Raw genomic sequence first — 25,833 nt, forward strand, 5'->3', positions numbered from 1 at the left:
TACCCAGCTCTCAATTATTTAAAGTGAACGTTATATTAATAATAGTAATTATAGTTTAGGAATACAGGCAGTTTCATGTATCTGAGGTCAGAGTATACATGAAATTTTACATGTCAGTGGGGAGGGAACATTGGAATTGAAAAAAATATCTGAATTTGGATGAAATGAATTTCTGATCTCTGGGGCTACATACAAGTCAGCCAGGCTTGGGTTGTAAGTGTGTTAATGCAGTGGTACTAAGCATGGGGAATTTTTCAGAAATTTGACTTGACAGGTTAAATAAAATGAAGTATATCACATGGTTGTGGCAAAATGCAAATAGGCTCAACTAACTCCTGGGTAGTTCATTGGAACCAGTGAATTTATTTTTGAACTGCCTGGGACACAATCTTTGTTTTTTATTTAATTGATTTTTTATTTTTTAAAATAAAAATCAACTGAGGAATGCATTACAATTCTTATTACACATATAAAGTATGATTTTTCATATCTTTGTATATAAAATATCTTCACACCAATTCATGTCTTTATACATGACTTTGGGTTTTTTTGCATTACAATTCTTATTATACATATAAACCACAAATTTTCATATCTCTGTATATAAAGTATGTTGACACCCAATTTGTGTCTTCATACATGTACTTTGGATAATGATGTCCATCACATTCCACCACTCTTGCTAATCCCCTGCCCCACTTCCCTCCAACTCGTCTTCCCTACCTAGAATTCATCTATTCCTCCCATGTTCCCCCTTCCACTCCACTATGAGTCAGCCTCCTTATATTCTGAGAAAACATTCAGCATTTTTTTTTGGAGGGGGGATTGGCTAACTTCACTTAGCATTATCTTCTCCAGTGCCATCCATTTATCTCAAATGCCATGATTTTATTATTTTTTATTTCTGAGTAAATTTCCATTGTGTATATATGCCACATTTTTTTATCCATTCATCCACTGAAGGGCATCTAGGTTGGCTCCACAGTTTAGCTATTGTGAATTGTGCTGCTATAAACATTGATATGGCTGTGTGGGACAATCTTTATGTGAGCCATGTCAACTATTTAAAAAATTTTTTTTTCTGTTTGCTTTGGGCTTAAGAATACAATAGTACTAGAGGCTTTTCCTTTAAAAGTCCAGTTACCATCTCTGTTCAGGCAAGGCAGAAAACATTGAGGATAGCATACAGTTCCATCCACATTAATGATAATAATTCTAACGACAAAGATGGTATCAATGAAAGCAAACAGTAGGGTGTCTTATGTGTTCAGAACACCATTCTAAGAATTTTACAAATATTAATTATTTAAAATATGTGATTCTTATGTCATTTTGGGGTAGGGCCTCACTTTTCCATATGAGGAATTCTGGACACCTTCAACTTACCTTCAATTTGCACTGAGGCATATATTTTATTTGTCATATATTTTATGACTTTTTTACTTTCATGTTTGCCTCTTTCAGTTTTTCCTCCCATTGTTGTCTCTGGGAAGATAATGGCTGGTAGCACTGCCAGTCTCCTCACTAGAATGAATATTTTATTGTCCTGTTTCTTTGAATAACTGGCTGCCAATTCAAAGGCTAGTGCTTAAGCTCATGACCTAGATTCATGTCCTAGCTGGGAAAAAATGAGGCCATGAAGATGAGTATCATATTTTTTTTTAAAAAATAATTTTTTCTTTTTTCTTTTTAGATATACATGACAGTAGAGTGTATTTTGACATATTATACACACATGGAATATAACTTATTTTAATTAGGATCCCATTCTTGTGGTTATACATGACATTGGGTTTCACTTCTGGTGTATTCATCTATGAACACAGAAAAGTTACATCCTGAGAATCAGATACTCTAAGCTTTTGTGTCAGGACCCAGATTCTGCTGCTTAATATGTGAAATTTTCTAAACATAGGAACAGAATTCAAATATTGAGCACAAGGGGAAATATAGACATGAGAAATGTCTAAATTGTGTGTTTCCTATCTTCTGTGATACATGATTAACAACAGAGATTTGATGATCTTATTTATACCTACTATTTTTTCCTGACATGATGTCCATATCTTTTAGGGTACTATCTATATATATTGCTTAAGTTATTGCTACTAGACAAAGTTTCATATTATTCTTACTAATCATGAATCTAGGATATTTACTTAAAATATTAAACTTTTGGTCAGATAAAAGGCAAAGTAAAGATAAGTAAGAAGAAGAGTAGCATAAATAAATAGAAAAACAGGAAATAAGTTTTCAGGGAAATATAAATTTATTATAGAGAGAGGTGATCATGAAAAGGGTAGTGTACACTTAATAGATAGAGCCATGGATCTATTAGAATTTAAGGTAACTAGATTGATAACTCTTCTAGATAGAGCAAATTATTGTTGAAGAAAACTGATCACTGATGTAGCTTCTTGCTTTTGCTTCAAAACATTAAAAAAAGGTTCTTGTGTAGCAGAGCATCAGTCATATCTTGTCTGAAAGAAGGAATAGATAGTGACACCAGAGTGTTAAGTGAAGCCAAAAAAAATGAAACCTTAAAAAATATGAAGGCTTTATAAGAATCTGAAAATATATAGTAAGCACAACCAATATCCCCCAGAACTTGCCTTAATACTCGGGGTATATTGTATACTCCTGCTTTCTTTGTACTTTTGCACTCTTCTTCCTCTTTTCATATAACACAGAAGCAATACAAAAAGATAAAAAGTCATTTATGGAATATTCTTATGATTGCTTATTCTTAGCAATATTTATTATATATGCTGTTGAGTCAGGCAAGAAGAAATAGTGCTGACATTTCTTACATTCCTTGCTTTTTATGACATCAGATTTTGACACTGGACTCAATAAAGAAATGTAAATTTTCATATATGAATCTTGTCATGGTCAGTATTCTTACCTTATCTAGTGATTTTTCTTATTTTTTAAATAATTTACTTATTTATTCTAATTTGTTGTATAGGACAACAAATTCAATTCACAGTACACATATAGAGCAAAATTTTTGATATCTCTGATTGTATACAAAGTAGAGTCACACAATTCGGGTTTTCATACATGTCTTTATTGTAATGATGACCATTGCATTCCACCTTCTTTCCATCCCCTCATGCCCCCTCCTTTCCCCTCCATCCCCTTTGCCCTATCTAAAGTTCCTGCATTCCTCCCATGCTGCCCTCAAAACCCCCATTATGGATCAGCAGCCACATATCAGAGAAAACATTCAGCCTTTGGTTTTCTGGGATTGGCTTACTTAATGTAGTATGATGTGCTCCAATTCAATGCATTTACCTGCAAATGACATGATTTTATTCCTTTTAATGCCGAGTAATATTCCATTGTGTATATATACCACAGTTTCTTTATCCATTCATCTATTGAGGGCATTAAGTTGATCCCACAATTTAGCTATTGTGAATTGTGCTGCTATAAACATTGATGTGGCTGTCTCCCTATAGTATGCTGTTTCTAAGTCTTTTGGGTATAGAGACTGAGGAGTGGGATAGATGGGTCAAATTGTTGTTCCATCCCCAGTTTTCCAAGGAATCTCCATACTGCTTTCCATATTGCCTGCACCAATTTGTAGTCTCACTAGCAATGAGCATGCCTTTCCCCCCACATCCTCAGCAACACTTATTGTTGTTTGTTTGCTAAATAGCTGCCATTCTATCTGGAATGAGATGAATCTTAGAGTAGTTTTGATTTGCATTTCTCTAATTGCTAGCGATGTTGAACTTTTAAAAATATATTCTGAGAAGTGTCTATTCAGTTCCTTGGTCCATTTATTGATTGGGTTATTTTTTTTTTGATACTTACCTTTTTGAGTTTTCTATATATCCTAGAGATTAGTGCTCTATCTGATGTGTGAGGGGTAAAGATTTGCTCCCAAGATGTAGGCTCTCTACTCACATCACAGATTATTTTTCTGAGAAGAAACTTTTTAGTTTGAGTCCATCCCATTTATTGATTCTTGACTTTAATTCTTATACCAGAAGAGTCTTATGAAGGAAATTGGGGACTAATCTGACATGATGAAGATTGGAGCCTACATTTTATTTTATTAGGTACAGAAACTCTGGTTAAATTCCTAGGCCCTTGATCCACTTTGAATTGAATTTTGTGCATGGTGAGAGATAGGGACTTAATTTCATTTTGTTGCATATGAATTTCTAGTTTTCCCAGCACCATTTGTTGAAGAGGTTATTCTTTCTCCAATTTATATTTTTGTTGCCTTTGTCTAATATGAGATAACTGTATATAATTGTTTGTCTGTGTGTCTTCTGTTCTGTACCATTGGTTTACATGTCTATTTTGGTGCCAATACCATGCTCTTTTTGTTACTATTGCTCTATAGTATAGTTTAAGGTCTGATATAGTGAGGCCAGTTGCTTCATTCCTATTTCTAAGGATTTCTTAAGCAATTCTGGTTCTCTTATTTTTCCAGATTAATTTCATGACAGCTTTTTCTATTTCTATGATGAGTGTCATTGGAATTTTGATTGGAATTGAATTACATCTGTATAATGATTTTGGTAGTATGGTCATTTCAAGAATATTATTTCTGTCTCTCCAAGAGCGAGGTAGATCCTTCTACCATCTTCTTGGGTATTCTTTAATTTCTTTTCTTTAGTGTTCTGTACTTTTCATTGTAGAGGTCATTCACCTCTTTCATTTAGTTGATTCCCTAGTATGTTATTTATTTATTTATTTATTTTAAGGCTATCGTAAAGGGGGTAGTTTTCCTCATTTCCCTTTTAGTGGATTTGCCACTGATGTATGGAATACCTTTGATTTATGGGTGTTGATTTTATATTCTGCTACTTTCCTAAATTCATTTATTAGTTTTAGAAGTTTTCTGGTGGAATTTTTTGGATCATCTATGTATAGAATCATGTTGTCAGCAAAGAGTGATAATTTGAGTTCTTTTGTCTGTCTAATTGCTCTGGCTAGAGTTTCAAGAACTGTGTTAAATAATAGTGGTGAAAGAGGGCATCCCTGTGTAGACCCAGTTTTTAGAGGGGATGCTTTCCATTTTTTTCCATTTAGACTGATGTTCTCCTGGGGCTTAGCATAGATAGCTTTTACAATATTGAGGTATGTTCCTGTTATCCCTAATTTTTCTAGTGTTTTGAACATAAAGGGGTGCTGTATTTTTAAATGCTTTTTCTCATCTATTGAGATTATTATATGATTCTTATCTTTAAGTCTATTGATGTGATAAATTATATTTATTGATTTCTTTATGTTGAACCAACCTTCCATCCTGGGGATGAGCCCCATTTGATCATGGTGCACTATCTTTTTGATGTTTTTGTATTTGATTTGCCAGAATTTTATTGAGAATTTTTGTATCTATGTTCATTAAATATATTGATCTGAAGTTTTCTTTCTTTGATGTGTCTTTGCCTGGTTTTGGAATCAAGGTGATATGGGCCTCATAGAATTAGTTTGGAAGTGCTCGTTTCTTTTCTATTTCATGAAATAATTTGAGGAGTGGTATTAGTTCTTCTTTGAAAGTCTTGTAGAACTCAGCTGTGTATCCATCTGGTCCTGGGCTTTTCTTGATTGTTAGGCTTCTGATGGAGTCTTCTGTTTCAGTTCTTGACATTGATCTGTTTAACTTGTGTATATCATCTTGATTCATTTTGGGGCAAATCATATGACTATAGAAATTTGTTGATGCCTTCAATATTTTCTATTTTATTGGAGTACAAATTTTCAAAATAATTTCTAATTATCTTCTGTATTTCTGTAGTGAATGTTGTGATATTTCCTTTTTCATCAAGGATGTTAGTAATCTTTTTTAAATATTTATTTTTTAGTTTTAGGTGGACACAATATCTTTATTTTATTTTTATATGGTGCTGAGGATCAAACCCAGTGCCTCACACATGCCAGGCGAGTGCACTACTACTTGAGCCATATCCCCAGCCCCAAGGATGTTAGTAATTTAAGTTTTTTCTTTCCTTCTCTTTGTTAGCATGGCTAAGGATATAGCCAACTTTTGTTTTGTCAATTTTTTCAATTGTTTCTTTTTTTCAGTTTCATTGATTTCAGCCCCTGTTTTATTTATTTTGTGTCTTCTACTGCTTTTGATATTGATTTGTTCTTCTTTTTCTAGGCCTTTGAGATATAATGTTGGGTCATTTATTTGTTGACTTTTAAGGAATGAACTCCATGCAATGAACTTTCCTCTTAGTACTGCCTTATAATTTCTCACAAATTTTGATATGTTGTATCAGTGTTCTCATTTAACTCTAAGAATTTTTTAAAAAATACTTTTTTAGTTGTCAGTGGACCTTTGTTTAATTAATGTATTTATATATAGTGTTGAGAATTGAACCCAGTGCCTCACACATGCTACGCAAGTGCTCTACCACTGAGCTAAAACACCAGCCTTAAGAATGTTTAATCTCTTTTTAAATGTTTTCTATAATTCATTGTTCATTGAATAGCATATTATTTAGTCTCCAGGTGTTGGAGTAGCTTCTATTTTTTATTTTATCATTGATTTCTAATTTCATTCCATTATTATCTGATAGAATGCAGGGCAGTATCTCTACTTTTTTTATTTGCTAAGAGTTGCTTTGTACATGATATATGGTATATTTTAGAGAAGGATTCATGTGCTGCTGAGAAGAAACTGTATTTTTTTTATTCACTCATTGATGGATGAGATATTCAGTATATTCTGTTAAGTCTAATTACTGATTGTATTATTGCATTCTATTGTTTCTTTGTTTAGCTTTTGTTTGGAAGATTTATCCAGTGGTTAAAGAGTTGTGGTAAAGTCACCCAGAATTATTGTGTTGTGGCCATTTTGACAGTTGAACTTGAGAAGGATTATTTTGAGGAACGTAGATGTTCTTATGTAATAATTCTATGCAAATGAAAGACAATGTTGGTTTGTGCTTGAGGTTGATAATATGGATGTAAGAAGACATAGTATGTTTTATAAAGTATGCCTTCCAAAATACTTTATGAAGAGAGACTTCAACAGTATGCTTTCTCAGTACCCAAATTTGTTTGACTTGAAACTTTAAAACACTTCTCTATTTGCCTAAACTCTGTTTAACCTTTTTTTTTTACATTGAAATTAGCTTTTCTAGAGTAACAAGATTAGCTTAACATTTATATTGATCAGGTATCAATCTAAGTGTTTTACATTTTAATTCATTTAATCCTCACAGTAACCTTGTAACACAAATATTGTTTTTCCTTCTAGATGAGGAAACTGAGGATTACAAAAGTTAAGTGGTTTGCCTCAGGTCTTGAACATAGTTAGTAATTAGTGAATATTTGGTAACCTGGAAATATAATGGTAGGGTCCTTAGACTCAGCCACAATATTTTCCTGTCTGCCAAGGAAATCATGAAAACTTAAAAAATGTTGACTTTTATACATAATATAGGTGAACAGATTTTAAAATAATATTCTATTTTAAAATAATTTGAGGAAAAATTAGTTTTAAAAAGTTTTCATTGAAATAATTAGCTAATGGTTTAAGGTATTAAATGTTCAACAAATATATAACATATGTATATATTTGCTAATTTATTTTAATATTATAATTAATATCTATGTTGGTTTACATTGATTAAAATATTAATGTAACTGCAGATCATATGAAGAAGAATAAGTGATAAAATGGGAAGCCTTTTAATTTGAAATACATTAAAAATAAAATAAGTTTTCTCATTGTTTAGAATATGTTCACATAGAACAGTAAAGCAGAAATAGTTTTGCTGGTTATGAAAACATATAATCAATGTTCTTATTTTTGTCTGAAATTTTATTTTTTTTATTAAATTTGAATGAGAGTTTGATCAATATCACTTTGGTTATTTTTATAAAAGAATTTGTCCCTAAATTTCACAATTATTTTTATTTTACCATAATTACTGACAAGTGAGTTTACACATTTTATTATGAGATTTGGGAATCCTCTTTAGCATTTTTATTTTAATGATTAATTAAAGAAATTAATACCATTGCTTGAATATCTATTTGGATATATTTATATAAAGTATATATCAAATAAATGATATACCTTATTAATGGATTATATGAAGTAAATATAAAGAATGGTTATTTATATTTCATGTCAAGTACATAAAGTATTAATATTTTTCTAGGTTATTCCAGCACCAGGCAGCTATGATGTTCAAAAATCATATGAGATGTCTCAACTTAAGCATAAATACATGCCACCTCGTAATTTGGTGGCTAAAAGAAAACATGCCTCATTTCTTAGTGCAACTCCTCGGTGCCTGGATAAAACAATTGATGGTCCAGGTAAGTCTAGATTATTCTTTTAAGGTTTTGGGGATAATTCTAAGGCTTCCACTAGAATAGATGATTGTAAACCCACATTTATATCTATCATGCCTCTTTTAAGCTTGTAAAGAAATTAAATACCAAAAGCCAAAATACTTAATGAAAGATTTAAGCCTTTTTTCTCAAATATAAGAAGACTAATCTGGGGCTTTATATTTATTAATTTTATCAAGAATAATTTTACTAACTAAAGCTGGTAAAATCATGTAGCATTTTATTACATGAAAAGTGTGAAACTTCTATGAGAAAGGTGTTAAAAGAGAAAGACATGTTACCCAGGTTTGGAAAATCAGTACTATATGAGAAACACATTAACAGTTAACAGAATTAAGTTGATGTTTGTCAAATATCACTAAAGAAGATAATATAAAAAGATAAATATTTGAGAGTTTAAAATTCCAAAAATAATTTTAATTTTAAAATTGGAATTGATTCAGCTATTAGTAATAGTATTCTTATTCTGAAAGTTAATGTAATAACTTTCTCTGTTAATAGAGATAAATCACTATGATATTTTATATAAGAAAACTAGATAGAAAATAGGAACAATAGGTTTCAATAATAATTTACTAAGGTATTATCACTAAACAAGCAAATTGTTGTAATGAATTATTATGAGAATATGAAGAAATGAAGTAAAAAGGATGAATAAAACATTTTCCCCCCAGAAGTTTAAATGAAAATCTAAAGCAGGAATATAACTTGCTAGGTAAATAAGAATCTTTGGAGAGCCTGAGATCCATGCAGACTTCCTTTGCATTTTATTGTCTTAAGAATCAGTCATATTGCCAGCTTGAAGATCCATTTTAAGTTGAAATTAAACTATGTTTGTTTTCTCTTTCTTCTCTTGAGTTATTTATTGCACCACTATTGATTTATCAAGTTTTGGCTTTGATAGAGAGAAGAATTCAAAGTCTTTTAGTGTATTATTGACTACACTTAATATGTGGTCACCAAGAAATGATGCAGAGAAATGAGTTCTTTGAAGTTCTAGTACTGTCACTATCATCAAGCACAATCAAATAACAAATACATATCCATATCAAGGTCTCTTGAAGAAGTCTTTTAATCTTCATAGTTCTTAAAGTTTTTTCTTTATGCTTTTATTCTTTTTCACATAAAAAATTTGTGTAGATATAATACATAATAAAAGTTTAAGTGCCAGAGTTGGTGCTACTTTTCATTGCTTCAGTATTTAGCTTATGGTAAGTAAATTTGCTAATGCTTTCAAGAGTTTGTGTTTTCCAAAGTTGAGATAATATTTTGTGTCTACTTACTTATCATAAGAATACAAAAAATTAATAACTGTATGTCAAAATTACTTTCAGAACCTCTGAAACTCTTTAGTAATATAAAATCTTATAATATAAAACATGTTTTTTCTTCATGTTAAGACAATACTAGCTTTAAAAGACTTTGATGTATTGGGGGAATGTTTTTATTGAAGACAGTATTGTTGAAAGTCAAAGACCTAATGACTGTCAAAGTCACTATGCAACTGCAGAGTATCCAGCCTTCTAAATGAAGAGATAATAATATTGATTATTAACAGTAATTCATCAAATTTGCCAGCATATGAACAAATCTCAAAATTGAAATATAGGAAACACGGGAACACAATGTAATAAGATACCTTCAATAGTTCATAAATTTTGAATAACTGAACCCATAGATATAAATGTGGCAGAAATGTGAACAAAACATTCACAAGTTGATTGTTGATTAATGAATTAAAAGAAGATCTAAGGAGTGAACTGAGGAAGAAAATACAGGATATGCAAGAACATTTCAATGCAGAAATAATGATTCTGAAAGAACCAAACAGAAATCTTGGAAAGGAAAAACTCAGTCAAATAAAAAGCTCAATGGAAAGTTGCATTAATGAGATAAATATACGGAAGGCTAGCAGAGTTCAAAGTCAAGATGGACAAATTAGGATATTCTGACAGTAATAAAGGGAAAAAACGTTATGAACAGCATATACAAGTGTTTTGGGAGAAAATTAAAAGACCAAAGTTAAGACTCATAAGTCTTGAAGAAGGAGGGGAAATGCAGACTAACAGCATAGAAGACATTAAATGAAAGAGTAGCAGAAAAATTTCTTTAATTTTGGGAATGAGGTGGACATATAGGTATTGGTTGCTTTTAGTACTCCAGATAGATTTGACCAACAAAGAAATTCTTCATGTTATAATTCAAATGCAAATATTTAAAATATGGAAATAATATTAAAATCTGCAAAAGAGAAGCTTCAAGTCAATTATAAAGGGAAACCTATCAGAATAAAAGCAGAATTCTCAGCAGAAACTCTAAAGGACAGGATGGCATGGAATAATGTATTTTAAGCTCAAAATACAGTAACTGCCAACCTAGATTACCACATGCAGAACTATTATAATTAAAGATCAAAGGAGAAATTAAACTTCCCAAGAAAAGCATAAACCAAAGGAATATATGGGCATTAAGACAAGATTGTATAAAATGCAAGATTGTATAAAATCCGAAACACAGGAGGAAAGTAAAAGAGTATGAGAAAGAGTAAAACATAAAATATTAGAAGAATAGATTAGCAAATGTGAATTAGAGTGACTAAAACTTTAGAAGTAAAACAAAATGGTATACTTCTCTATAATAACATTGAGTATAAATGGTCTTAATTTTCTAATTAAAAGATACAGTGGCTGATTGAAGTGAAAAAGAAGAGCCAACTCTATGTTGTTTCCAAGAAACATACCCATAGGCAAAGTTGTTCACAGATTGAAAGTAAAAGGGTGGAAAATAATTTTTCTTGCAAATAGAATATGAAAGTGAGCAAGGGTAGAATTTCTCATAACAGATAAAGTAGACTTCAAGCCAAAATTAGAACTGACAAAGGAAATTGCATATTAGTAAGTGGAATAATCAAACAGAAGATATAATAATTGTAAATATGCCTCAAATATGTGAACCATTTTCATAAAACAAACTTTATTCAACGTAAGTGGACTGACAGGATCCAATGTAGTAATAGTAGAGGACTTCAAATATTACTCTCACTAGCAGACAGGTCATCAAGACAGAAAATCAAAAACACACAAGATATAAACAGTATAGTGGACACCTACAGATTATTATTGTCCAATAACAGCTGAATATACTTAACTTTTCAGTCAAACTTAATCATATATTAGGTCACAAAGCCAGTCTTAGCTAATTCAAAATAATTGATAAGATCTCATGCATCTTTTCACATCATAATGGAATGAAACTATCTCTGAAGAACGAGAAAAACTATGGAAACTCTACAAACACATGGGGAATAAATAATATACTTTTGAATGATGATCATTTCATTGAAGAAATCAGGAAGGAAATAAAAATTTCTTAGAAGAATTGAAAATGAAATAGTACAACAAACCTGGGATGCTGTAAAAGAGCTATGAGTGATACATAAAACAAACAAAACAGAGGTCTCAAAAACAAACCAATTTTAAAACTAGTAGTATCAAAGAAATTATAAAGATCAGAGGCAAAATTAATGAAATAGAAACTAAAGAAGTCATAAAATTTATCAGTGAAACAAAGAGTTTTTTCTTTGAAAAAAGAAATGAGACTGATTAACTCTAGAATAAACCAATCAAAGCAGAGAGAATACTCAGATTAATAAAAGTAAAAACAAAAAATGGGAATATTACAAGAGGCACAACTCCAATCCATAGAATCATTAGGAGCTATTTCACAAACTTAAATTCCAATATATTGGGAAATTGAAAAATCAATGTAAAGTCTCACCAACAAGTCAAATTAAGCAGAAGTAAAAATTTTAAGAGAAATTCTCAATAGAATGGATGAATTTGTAGACACAAGTGTCCTACCAACATTGAACCAAGAAAACCTAAACAGATCAATAGCAACCAATGAGATTGAAGTAGTAATTGAAAATCTCCCAAAAACAACAATAATAACAACAAAAATATCCCAGAATCAGGTGAATTCACAGCTGAATTTTATCGATCTTTAAAGAAGAACTAATCCCTATGCTCCTCAAATTAGGAATGGAGGAAACAATATTGAACTTATTCTACAAAGTATTATCATGATACCAAAACTGGATTAGGAACTTCAAGGAAAGAAAACTAAAGATCAATAGCTTTGTTGAATAGATGTAAAATCCTTAATAAAATCAGAGCAAATCTATTCAACAACACATTCAAAATATCATACACTAAATTCAATTTTGTTTCATTCTAAGGATTCAAAGATGATTCTATATATGCAAATTAGCTAATGCATATAAGTAGTACCAAGGACAAATATCAAATGATCATCTCAATATACATGGAGAAAACATTTGAACAAATTCAACACAGCTTCATGATAGCAACTCTGAAGACAGTCAATATAGAAGGAACTTATCTCAACATCATAAAGATTGTATATGACAAAGTCTATGTCAACCTCATATTTAATGGAGAAAGAAGAGAATGATGTCCACTCTCACCACTCCTATTCAGTATACTCCTGAAAACGTAGCCAGAGCAATTAGGCAAGGGAAGGAAATTAAAGGGGGATAAAGAAAAAGCCAAATTATTACTATTTTCAGGTAATATGATCTTATACTTAGAAACCAGTAAAAGTTCCAGAAGATGGATTCTAGAACTGATAAATTCAGCAGAGTTGCAGAGTAGAAAATCAACATATAAAAATCAGTAATTTTCTATACACAAATGAAAGAAATAAGGACAACAATTTCATTCACGATAGCATGTGCCACCATGCCATATTAAAATTTATCATTCTGCAAAATTAGTATGAATACATAAATAAACAAATAACATTTATAGAGTGTGATGTGCCTATTTGTTACTTGGGTTATGGCATTACTAAGAAATGAGTATTTTGCCTTAGAAATTAAAGAAAATTCATGTTATTATTTTTCTATATATAAATAAATGAATAGCCCAATTAAAATTAATTACTGGATATCTTAAATTTATAGATAAAATTGTTAAGAACAGAAGTTGGTATATGAGTAACCTTCTCAAGGAATTTACAAACTTATAGGAAATTTATTTAGTCAATCAACATTTTTAGTCAAGTATTTATTTTAAATTACTTTAGAACTTTTATTAACAAATTTGGAAGTGGTTTTGTTTTATTTATAAATGAAGACTTTTCTTTGCAAATATTGAAGAAAGATAAAACTAATTTTCATTAGTCAAAATTAAAGAGGGAAACAGCATATTTGCCATCAGCATGCTATATAATATTCAATGTTGTGTAACCAATAAAAACACATTAGAATCATTTAATGAAAAAATTATTAAATGAGGTGTATCACATTATAAAGCAATCTCCTGTTATTATACTAAGTTTTAATTCTTGGTTACATAAATGATTTTGTGATTAATCCAACTCAGGTAAAGTACTTAAATATTACTTTATCTCTTATATTGACCTATTAGGGGGCATTTAAAGAGAGAAAATTTAAAAAGAAAATAGGTGAAATAATTATTGAGATTATGGAAAACTGGGAACAATTGTAAACTGAGCTTTAACTGTAAATTTCTTTTTTTAAAGAGAGAGAGAGGAGAGAGAGAGAGAGAGAGAGAGAGAGAGAGAGAGAGAGAGAGAGAGAATTTTTTAACATTTATTTTTCAGTTTTTGGTGGACACAACTTCTTTATTTTATTTTATGTGGTGCTGAGGATCGAACCCAGTTCCCCTCACATGTCAGGCGAGCGCGTTACTGCTTGAGCCACATCCTCAGCCCTGGAACTGTAAATTTCTATCAATGTTTTTCAGGGGCATGTTTGCAGAATATTTCAAATATCATGCCAGTTCACCCCAAAATTCTATTTATGGGATTACTCTAAGGAATTACTTAATGATCTGCTCAAAATTTAAGCATCAATGATATTCATAATAAAAGAGTAATAATGAAAGTCTAAGATATCCTCAGTGATAATAAAAAATGGGCTTAGTTAATTTTTACACATCAGCTTCAATAGGGTCCTAGGAAAATTTTAGCCATGGTATATATTTTATAAACCTGGACAATCTTGGTGAAAAGACAGGATTTATTCATTCAATCATTTCACAGATATGTACTAAGATTCTCTTATGTATCAAGTTCTTCTCTAGGGATTTTTTTACAGTAGTGAACAAAATTTATTCCTGTTCTTCAGAGCTTAATTTCAGGTGTAAGAGACACTTAATAAATGGAAGAAGAACTAGATGGGAATATTGCGAGATGAAAAACAGGGAAAAAAGGAACCAAGGCAGGAAATCAGATGTTTATAAATGCTGTAGGAAGAAATTAGAGAAGGAAGGGTGGATCTTTAGAATAAGTTGTGCATCAATTTCAAATGATATTATTAATGAAGGACTACTAAATATTTTTGTGTAACAAACTTTGGCTTATTAAAGAGTTCATTTTTGTTTTACTTTTCAACTTTAAATTGTTTTATCTATGTGAACATATGCTGGTTTTTAGTAAATAAAAATGCATTTTAAAATAAACACTTTTATTTTTAAATAGAATTTTAAAAATATAAATTATTTTAATTTCAAAGTAAAATATTAAAATTTAAAAGTTCTAATTATTTTAAAATTTTTAAATGAAGAAAAACAATGAAAGTTTACAGCACAATTTTTATTAGAAACCAAATGCTTAAATGATGATAGATTCAGCAATGTAACATATTAATATAACATTGATAGACTGAATTTCCCAGGTACTGAGACTTACTTCACTCAGCAAGTATAGCTCATGTCTTATGAAATTAACATTGTGATTTCTGCATCACATTCCCATAGGAAATTATTTTAGGAAACAAATATAATTTATCTTAGAAGTTAATTGAACATATCCCATGAAGGTAGTTTTGTTCACTTTTTTAATAAACATAAGTAATACCTTAGATATAAAAATCACTGTAGTGTGAAAACTAATTATTTCTTCTATTTTCTCAGTGACTTGTAATATTCTAGCTTCAGAAGTACTATAAAGCTTATCAAAATGCAGTTCATCTCTCTTGTTGAGTGCTGTTAACTGATTGCAATAAATGTGTATTTTTTTTCTTTATCTTCCAGAAATGTTTCTGAACTATTAAAATGCAAGATAACTTTGAAAGGCAAAATTGATCAGATCAGTTGGGGATTTGTTGATTCTATATCTTTATTCAACATAATTGAAATTTTTATCATTGAAAATGAGTTAATTTTATTAGTTTTTGGTTTCAAGTTGTTTGTTTCTTTGGATGCCTCTGAATATTTTTCAGTAAAAGCTAATTTTTTATATCTATTCTAAGAATGATCATATTTGTTAATTAATGTGTATCATAGATAAAATTTATTCTGTATAGTAATACAGATTGCTTGTTTTCTGTATTATAATAAAATAATTCACTTTTTGAATACTAAAGAATCTTGGAAGATTTTGAGAAAAACTTCATTGAGAAGGAGAGATTGAATATTCATGGGGTGGAAGAGAGAACTGAGGTAGCAATATTTTAGAACATAAAGGGTAATAGAATCTGTCTAAAGTAGAATGGTTAGCTGTAAAGCAGAAAGCTGACTTTATTTATTGAAAACATAGATTTTATATATATAAATAGATTATATATATATAAACATAGATTTATATATATATATATATATATATATATATATAGAGAGAGAGAGAGAGAGAGAGAGAGAGAGAGAGAGGAGGGAACACCTTAAATATTTTGTGTGTATGAGCCTTTGAATAATTGAGAGATGTAAAAGTTGATGCCACAAAGCTTTTATAGTTTCCATAATGATTATTTTAGCTTGACCAAAAGGAAAAGACATCTAAAGTGAAAAGAGGCCTTTAGACTCTCCAATTTATACACACTGGAAGTTGAGTAAAAAAAGTTTTTAACTGCTAACATGAGTTTCTTTTTATGGAAAAGAAAGAGTGTCTTTAGAGGTCAGAACAATAGGGTGGACTCATAAAACATCTTGAAAAAGTACCAGGAAGTACAACTGAACCTTACCTATGAATTGGCAACATGTGCCTAGCTGGATTTGAGTTGCTATGACCCTGTGACTGCTATATCTTTCTTGCTTTTCTCCTTTTGGACATTGGTTATGTTAGTCATCTCTGCCTAACCATGACCAAAACACTTAGAGTCAACAACTTAGATGAGGGAAAGTATATTTTGGCTCATGGTTTCAAAAATATAGTCCATGGTCAACTGACTCCATTCCTCTGGGACCAAGGTGAGACAGAACACCATGGCAGAAGGGTGGTGGAGGAAAACTACTCAACTCACAGCAGCCTGGAAGTATAGAGAGAGAAGGGAAGAGGCTGCGTGGGAAGATAAATTCTTCCAGAGCATGACCCCAGTGACCCAGATCCTCCAGCCTGCTTTTGGTAACCACCCAGTTAGTTCATTGAAGCTAGGATCTGCAGATTAGGTTACAGCTCTCATAATCCAATAATTTCATTTTTGAAAATTCCTGCCTTACTACAGGAGATTTGTGGTGGGGGAGACACCTCATATCCAAACCATAATATAGATATTCATAGCATTTTTACTATGTGCCTATCATTATGTTTTTAAAAATATTTATGGGGTAGATAATATGTATATCTTTAGTTAAGGTTTTAGATGGAGAGGAATGTTAGTAAAGAGCTGTGATAGAAGAACCACAACAGGGGAGTCTCATTCACATATGAACCTGATTTAGATGACAAAATCCTGGACTTTTAGTTAATGACATAATTGGGTAAAACTTGGGGATCCTTATAGTGGAGGTGCTTGTATTTTTGCAGTAGGAAGAAATGTGAAATATTGTAGCCAGAGAATGGACTGTAGTATATTGTATTTTTTTAAAATAATGTATGTTCTTCACACAATGCAATGTTGACAATATTATCATCAAGGAGCAAAATATGTTTATAGTTCCCTGTTTGGACCTATGGTATTGCCTCTACCAACAGAAAACATGGCAAAAGAGTTGCTATATGACTTTAAAAACTAGATCATAAAAAAAGTCTACTCTTTAATTGGACCATCATGTTGTGCAAAAGACAAGCAGTCTTGGCAAGGACTATGTGAGGAAGAATTGAGGTCCTAGGCCTCAGACTTGGCTGAAATTCCAGCCAACAGCTGGTATGTACTTGCCAGCCATGTGAGTGAGGTACTTGGAAAAGTAACTTCCACCATCCAGTTAAGGTGTCTTAGCTTATGCCATGTAGAGCAGGTCTGTGCCTTCCTCCCAGTGATTCATGATTAAAAATGCAGATTTATGAACACAATAAATGATTATTGTTGAAAGCCATTAGTTATTTTGTTTGGGAAGTTAGTTCTTTATATGGTAATAAATGAATAGAACAAATTCTGAGCAGAGAAAGGAGAAAAGTAAAGGTTAATGAGCTCATATTAAAAATATGGAATAACTGTGTGGGTAAAACAAAGCTGAAATATATATCTTTAGAAGTAATGTGGTCAAGGAACCTGAAGTTAATATACTATGTAATGAATAAATTGAAGGCACAGTTTATGCCTATAATTTCAAGGGAATCATTGTTAAGGTCAAACACAGGCTTAGAAGGGCTATTAACAATAATAGTGAACTATCCACGAATAATGTTTGATAGAGGGGTGTAATAAAATTATTAATATATTGTTTTTCTTTTTGAACAGATAATATGAACCAGGCATTATGCTATGAATATATTTAAAACAACTCAGTCCTTTTCTTGAGTATCTTATATATGGGCAAGAGATAATTATGAATATGCACAAATAATTTTAAAATATAATTAATAGCTTTTCCTTTATCATGTTAATTTAAAAATCTTGCATATTGTCTTGGGGCAAGAATTCTTTAAAATATGTACCTATTCATTATTGAACTTTATTTTTTGAAATATTTTTATACCTTTATTTTATTTATTTATTTTTATGTGGTGCTAAGGATTGAACCCAGTACCTCACACATGCTAGGGAGTGCTCTACCACTATGTCACAATCCCAGCCCCTCATTATTCAACTTTTAATTTTGTTTTTCTTCATTTGTTTTTAGTGAACTATATTTTTGGTGAAAAATACAAACAAAAATTATATACACATTTAGTGGCAAATGGAGCAGTTGTTAACATAAACTTCTTCAACACAGAAAATAAGGTCACAAAACTTTATGTAACTTATAGTATTTTAACAATCTAGGAAGATAGATAGTAACAAATCCTCATAGAATTCTAATGTAATTATAACAAATATGAATTTCCATTATTTTATTTGTATATAATTATTTAGTAGTAAAAAATATATTATTTAAAATTTAGATTTTATTTATATCATAAAGATAATGTATTTTGCTTATTATAGTTTATGGCATCTCAAAAAGAAAATAACTGTCTTATGAAAATATATGTATATAAAATAATCCTTGGTAGAGCTAATGAATAAGTAGACTTTTAGCTCTTAGTTTTGGTACTGATTTTCAAATCTAAATGAAGCTGATTGAGTTCTAGGGAAAATGAGGGAAATTTTTAGGGAAATACAAGTAAATTTTAAATAGGCTTGTCTTTCTATGGAAGAAATTGCCTCAATGGTTTGGAGGTTTCTGATCAGTGTAGCAAGTTGTGTCACTCCCATTTCCACCCCTTGATTCTTGAACCTGTGAAAACTGCTATGGTTGAAACAGTAACCTGTATTTGACACTGGTTAAGCGTATATACAATCTTATAGAGAACCTTTTCCCAAACGTACAAGGTAATATCACATAGCTGGTTTTGTAATTGGGCTTTGAAAGGACATTTCACTATTCTGTCAAACAAACTGCTTCAGGATGTTGGGAAACATGAGAAGGAAGGATAGATAATTCCATGTGAGGGCCCATTGCCATCCTTATTCACTGTGAATGGAATTTCTTTATCAGAAACAATGCTGCATGGAATAATTTCATCACAGATATTATATTTTACAAGTCCATGGATGGTAGTTTTGACAGTAGCATTACATACCTGGAAGATAAATCCCTATCCCTGGTAAGCATCTATTCCAGTAGAAACAAAATTTCACTCTTTCAATGGCAGAAGCAGTCCAAAGTTGACAACATTACATGAGACATTGGCCAATAATCCAGGGAATGTTGCTATATTGGGGACTCTGCCAGTATCCGTATGTTGGACATGGGTGCATATCAGATACCAGGAGATGTGACAGTTTGCTTAAGCCAGATGAAATCACATCTGATATAGCAGTTATATTGAACTCACTCCCTTGTTAGGCTTAAGAAAACCCATCATTTTCCCCAAATCCACCTGTCTATTGCATAGGCCAGGTAGGCAAGTTGAATGTATATGTGACTATCACCACTCTGTATAATTTAAGTCATTGATGGTGGCACTGGATTTTACAATTCCTCTTTAATATAGTATGCTTTTGATTTAATTTTTCCCCAGGTATAGGAAGTTCTCATGACTCACCCTTGATCTTTGCCACAATAACTCTTATTCCATAAGCCAGGGAACAAACATGAGAATTCTGTAAGCCATTATTTCTATTCCAATAATGCATTTCAGAATTAAACACCATAATCAATTAGCACCATAGCCAATTCACCCAAGTTAGGTATTCCGATTACTGCTTTGGACAGTAGTTCAGTATGAAAACTATGTTTATGTTGCCTTTAGTGGTTAAATGCTGTCACTTAGCCCCTGCCATCAAAGAATCCATGTACTCCCATTGCATTTAGATTTCCAATTCAATGGTTGAAGTGTGTATTGTGAAATCTGACATAGAGAGAAGAGCAATCATTTTGCTCTTCAAGTCAGCTTAGGGTTCCTTTCACAGGTTTATTTCTCATAGTATTGATGAAATATTTTGGAACCTCTCATTGTGGGTGAGAAGGTATTAAATTACATATACACTATAATATTCTAGTTTCTTTAAACCTTTGAATGCCTTCCTCTACAATAAACCAATGCAGGATCAGAAATTTCTAATTTTCTCACCATGGGAAATATTTTGGTCAATATTTCATCCATACAACCACAGAACCTTATCCTTTTCTAACTCTCCAAAGTGCTACATTGATGAAGAATGCCATCTTAGCTCATATCAATAAATTTGTCATGATCCAACTTTATGGTTTTCAATCATTTTCCCATACCCTTAATATCTACTCCCATCCCTATTCCTTGCATTTCTGTCTGTATCAATTAGAAAACTCAGTTCTTTTGCAGTGAAAATGAGCCCACTCATGGTTATACTTTGTACCTCACCTTTTGACATAGAAAAAATGTTAACATACTCCCTACTTTTAATTAAATAGGCATTTAATTAATAAATTCTTTCATAACGAGTTTGTTAGCATAAATCTTTTCTTGTTCCTTGGAATGTCTATATTAATAAGTAAATGATACAATTGATGTTATTTCAGAGCCTGTATAGCTGGATTAGTCACAAGATAGAGACTTCATCTAGAATAATTGTTGGGTCAACTCAAAGACAAAATTTTAACTTTACCTTGTATAGAAGGAGAAAGTCAATGAAGCAGTTATCAACATAGACCTTTTCATAATTTCCTGGCATTTTTTTCGTATTATTTTGTGTGCAGGGGTAATTTGTTTGTAACTGAAGGATAGAGGAAGAATTGAGGGCTCTTTTTATCAGAAGAGTAGAAGAGAATGGAATGAATGACAGACCTTTTATTTAATCTCAGATGTGCTTCTTGTGTAAGGTTGAAGCTACAATGGTTAAATGAGCAATAACTAGAAAGGTATTAAATTACATATACACTATAATATTCTAGTTTAAGACAGAAATGCAAGGAATAGGTATGGGAGTAGATACTAAGGGTGTGGGATAATGATTGAAAAGCATTGAAAGATTTGATAAATTGGATAAATGGTGAAAGCCAGAAGTTTCAGACTATTTAAAAGCAACTCTGTGAGACTGGATTCAAATAGTATTTCTTCAGGGTTCAAATGTGATGCAATGCTGTAGACACTGTTCTACAGGGAATAATTTATTAGGATGGAAATTGAGGCAGTATCTACATTTTTTAAAAAATCCTCAGTTGTTTCAGACACAAATGAAACCGAATCTACTTTCACAATGTGGTCACAGAGGTCATCTGATAGGGAATTACCTCTCATGGTCTTTAAAGCTCTTCATGATTTTGAGTTATTCTGTAATTAATGAATATGGAATTCTGACTAGTGTAGGTTCCAGCACAAGCTAACAAAATGAGAGCTTGTATTTATTCCATTTATGTTTCTATACCCTGCTCTCTCTTGAGCCTTGAGAAAAATTAAAGAAACACCAAAAAGCTTAGTGTTAAGTTAGGTTCCCCAGAAGCAGACCCTGGGTAAAGAATCCATGTGCAAATGATTATTAGGAAAGTATTTCTATGGAAAACTTGTATCAAATTTGGAAAAAACAGCAACAGGAAGGACAGGAAGCCCAGCAAAAGTATAGTTTGAGGCATAATACTGCAGAGGTTAGCTTAGCTTCAGCCTGATCTTATAGGATATCTCTCTAGTATAAGTAATATGTTGAAGTTATTCTGTTGTCCCATCACCAGGTAATATATCTGTAGCTTTTATACTCCTATTTCCATCAATTATGGATTAAAGATTGTTCTTGGGGGCAAAAGAATTCTCACACACATATTGATTTATGTGTTTGTAGGCATGCTAGTTTCTTTAAAAGAGGTGGATACTGATGGGAGAAGCATACATAGCTGTATGTAAGTAATTGTGTAAAAGGGATATCAGAAACCTGGGGGGAGCCCTGACATTACCAATTAACTTAAACTTAAAATAAACAAATATTAAGATTCTACTATGTCTCTATAATATGCAGGGTACAATATTTTAGGAAATTCCAAAGGAAATTCAATTCAATTTAGTTAAACATCTGTAAGATTAATCAATCTATCTACCTATCTACCTATTTTGTAGTGAATCTTGAAAGAAATTTTACAAAATACACCTTAGAAAGACCTAAATTTGATAACAGCCAGAATAATTCATAAGTTAGTATTTAAGATAAATTCACCCAAAAAAGAATTATTTTTGATTCTATCTCATCATACCAATGTAAGGAATGAAAATTATAACAGCCAGAATAATTCATAAGTTAACATTGAAGATAAATGTACTCAAAAAAGGATTTTTTGATGATTCTATCTCATCATATCAATGTAATAAATGAAAATAAAATACTAAAATATATCTAAAAAATACAAGACTAAACATATGGGTTGTAAATATTGATAATGTTTGTTTAGAGTAGCTGTTAGGTCTAGTTACTTTTTGAATCCTGTGTGCTTTCCTATTTGTATGTTAAAATATCTTAATGTTATGAATATATGCAGTTTTTCTAGAACAGATAATATTAAAAGCAACTTGGTGTACTTGACTAAAATAGGCTCTGGCTTCCTATAAATACATTGCAATTGTGGTTACTGGGCAAGTATCTCAATTTACATAGATATTGTTTATCATAAAAGACTATATAGATTAATATAAATTTCATAAAATTGTAAAGTTTAAAGTATACTTATTTTTTAAAATATTGACAAAATCATATGTACTTATTGTGTACAAGTTGTTTTGAAATCTGAGCTAATTATCCTATGCATTACTTGTATACTTACTTTTTGTGGTAAGGATAAAATGTATTAAAATTTTCTCATGTAAGAGAAAGAAAAGAAACGAGTACCAAAAGCAGTAGAAGATGGGAAATAATAAAAATCAGAAGTGAAATTAAGGAAATTGAAACCAAAAAAATCAAAAAATCAATGAAACAAAAAGTTGATTTTTTTGAAAAAAATGTACAAAATTTATATACTTTTAGCCGAGCTAACAAAAAAAAAGAGAAAGAGAATACCCAAATTACTAAAATTTGTGATAAAAAGGAAATATCACTACAGATATCATTGAAATACAGATGATAATCAGAAGTTTCTTTGAAAATCTATACTTCAATAAGTAAGAAAAATCTGAAGACATCAACAAATTTCTAGAGACATTGACCTATACAAATTCAATCAAGGGGTCATAGAAAATATAAACAGATCAAGTTCAAGCAATGATTGAAGACACCATCAGAAGCCTACCAACAAAGAAAAGCCCAGGACCAGATGAAGTCTCAAAGGAGTTCTACAAGAAGAACTTACACCAATACTCCTCAAATTATTCCATGAAGTAGAAAAGGAAGAACTCTTTAAAACTCATTTTTTTGAAGCTAGTAACATCCTGATGCCAAAACATTACAAAGACACATCAAGGAAAAAAATCAAAACAATATCCCTTATGAACATTTATGCAAAAATTCTCAAAATAGCAATAAGATACATACAGAAACATGAAAAGTGCACCATGATCAAGTGGGTTCCTCCCGAATGCAAAGTTGATTCAACATATGGAAATCAATAAGTGTAATTTACCCCAGCAATAGACTAGAATTACATGATTATGTCAATAAATTCAGAAACAGTGTTTGATAAAATTTAGCATCCATTCATACTCCAAACACTAGAAAATCTAGGGATAGTAGGAACATAGCTCAATGTTGTAAATGCTAGCTATGTTAAACCCAAAGCCACCATCATTCTAAATGGAGAAAAATTGAAAGCATTCCCTCTAAAAACTGGAACATGACAGGGATGCCCTCTTCCACCACTTCTATGCAACATAGTCCTGGAAACTCTAGCCAATCAATTAAACAGATGAAAGAAAATAAAGGGATACAAATTGGAAAAGAAGAACTAAAACTATTCTTATTTGCATGATTCTATATTTGGAAGACCCACAAAACTCCATCAGAGAACTTCTAGAACTCATAAATGAATTCAGAAAAGTAGCAGGATATAAAATCAACATAAAAATTGCATTTGTATACAGTAATCATATATAAGCTAAAAGAGAAGTCAGGAAAACTATCTCTTTTAAAATACCCTCAAAGAATATAAGATATTTGGGGATCAACCAAACAAAGAGGTAAAATAACTCTATAATGGAAACTATAGAACACTCAAGAAGACCTCAGAAAATTGAAAGACCTCCTATGTTCCTGGATAGGCAGAATTAATATTGTCAAAATGTCTATATTACCAAAAGCGTTACACAGATTTTATGTAATTCTTATTAAGATCCCAGTGATGTTCTTCATAGAAATAGAAAAAGCAATCATGAAATTCATTGGGAAAAATAAGAGGCCCAGAATAGACAAAGCAATCCTTAGCATGAAAGTGATGCAGGAGGCATCACAATACCAGACCTTAAATTGTACTACAGAGCTATAACAAAAACAGCATGGTATTGGCACCAACACAAACATGAAGACAAGTGGTACAGAATAGAACAGATAGAAACCGTCATACATACAGTTATTGCATCCTAGACAAAGGTACCATAAACATACATTGGAGAAAAGATAGCCTCTTCAACAAATGGTGCTGGGAATAGAATGAAATTGAACCCCTGTCTCTCATCCTGCACAAAACTCAACTCTCGGCCTTAGACCAGAGACCCTGATCTTACTAGAAGAAAAAGTAGGCTCAACTTTTTTATAATGTTGGCTTAGGAACCAATTTCCTCAAGAAGACTATGAAAGCACAAGAAATAAAATCAAGAATCAATAAATGGGATGGTAAGACCCAGAAAGCACAACAAATAAAATCAAGAGTCAATCAATAGGATGGTATCAAACTAAAAAGTTTCTTCACAGCAAAGGAAACAATCAAGATTGTGAACAGAGATCCTAGAGTATGGGAGAAAATTTTCACCATATGAACCTCAGATAAGGCATTAATTTCTATGATATACAAAGGATTAAAAAAACTTAACACCAGAAAAATAAATAACCCAATCAGTAAGTGGGCAAAGGAACTGAATAGACACTTTACAGAAAAAGAAATATGAATGGTCAAAAATGTATGAAAAAAATTTCAACATCTCTAGCAATTAGAGAAATGTGAATTAAAATTACACTGAGAGATTCCATGGCAAAGATAAAGAATATAAGTAACAATAAAGGTTGGTGAGGATATGGGGAGAAATGTACTCTCATGCATCGTTGGTGGGACTGCCAATTGGTACAACATCTATGGAAATCAGTATGGAGGTTCCTTAGAAAACTTCAAATGTAATCACATTTGACCTAGTTATCCCACTCTTTGGTCTAAACCCAATAGACATAAAATCAGCATATTACAGAGAAGTAGCCACATCAGTTAGCAGTTCAGCTCACAATGGATGAATGGATAAAGAAAGTGTGATTTATATACAAAATAGAATATTATTAAGCTATAAAGATGAATGAAATTATGGAATTTGCTGGTAAATGGATGGAACTGGAGAATAGCCTGCTAAATGAAATAAGACAGTTTCCCCCAAAGAAACAAAGGCTCAATATTCTCTCTAATTTGTGGATGCTAACCCAAAACAAATGTGGTTTGGGAGTGGAATATTAGAAATTCATTGAATTAGACAATGGGAAATAAATGGATGAGAGGGAGA

The 25,833-nt window shown here is 31.3% G+C and overlaps 1 protein-coding gene across 1 annotated transcript in view; it reads left to right on the top strand.

Annotated features, from left to right (window-relative positions):
- The window catches only part of Stpg2 (sperm tail PG-rich repeat containing 2), a 521,628-nt gene that overhangs the window by 227,758 nt on the left and 268,037 nt on the right, over positions 1-25,833 (top strand). Inside the window, exon 11 of the mRNA XM_076864073.1 lies at positions 8,142-8,301. Within this exon, the coding sequence (XP_076720188.1) occupies positions 8,142-8,301 (160 nt within the window). The remainder of the gene's footprint in view (positions 1-8,141; positions 8,302-25,833) is intronic.

This window comes from Callospermophilus lateralis, chromosome 8 (assembly GCF_048772815.1).
Source record: "Callospermophilus lateralis isolate mCalLat2 chromosome 8, mCalLat2.hap1, whole genome shotgun sequence".
Lineage (NCBI taxonomy): Eukaryota > Metazoa > Chordata > Mammalia > Rodentia > Sciuridae > Callospermophilus > Callospermophilus lateralis.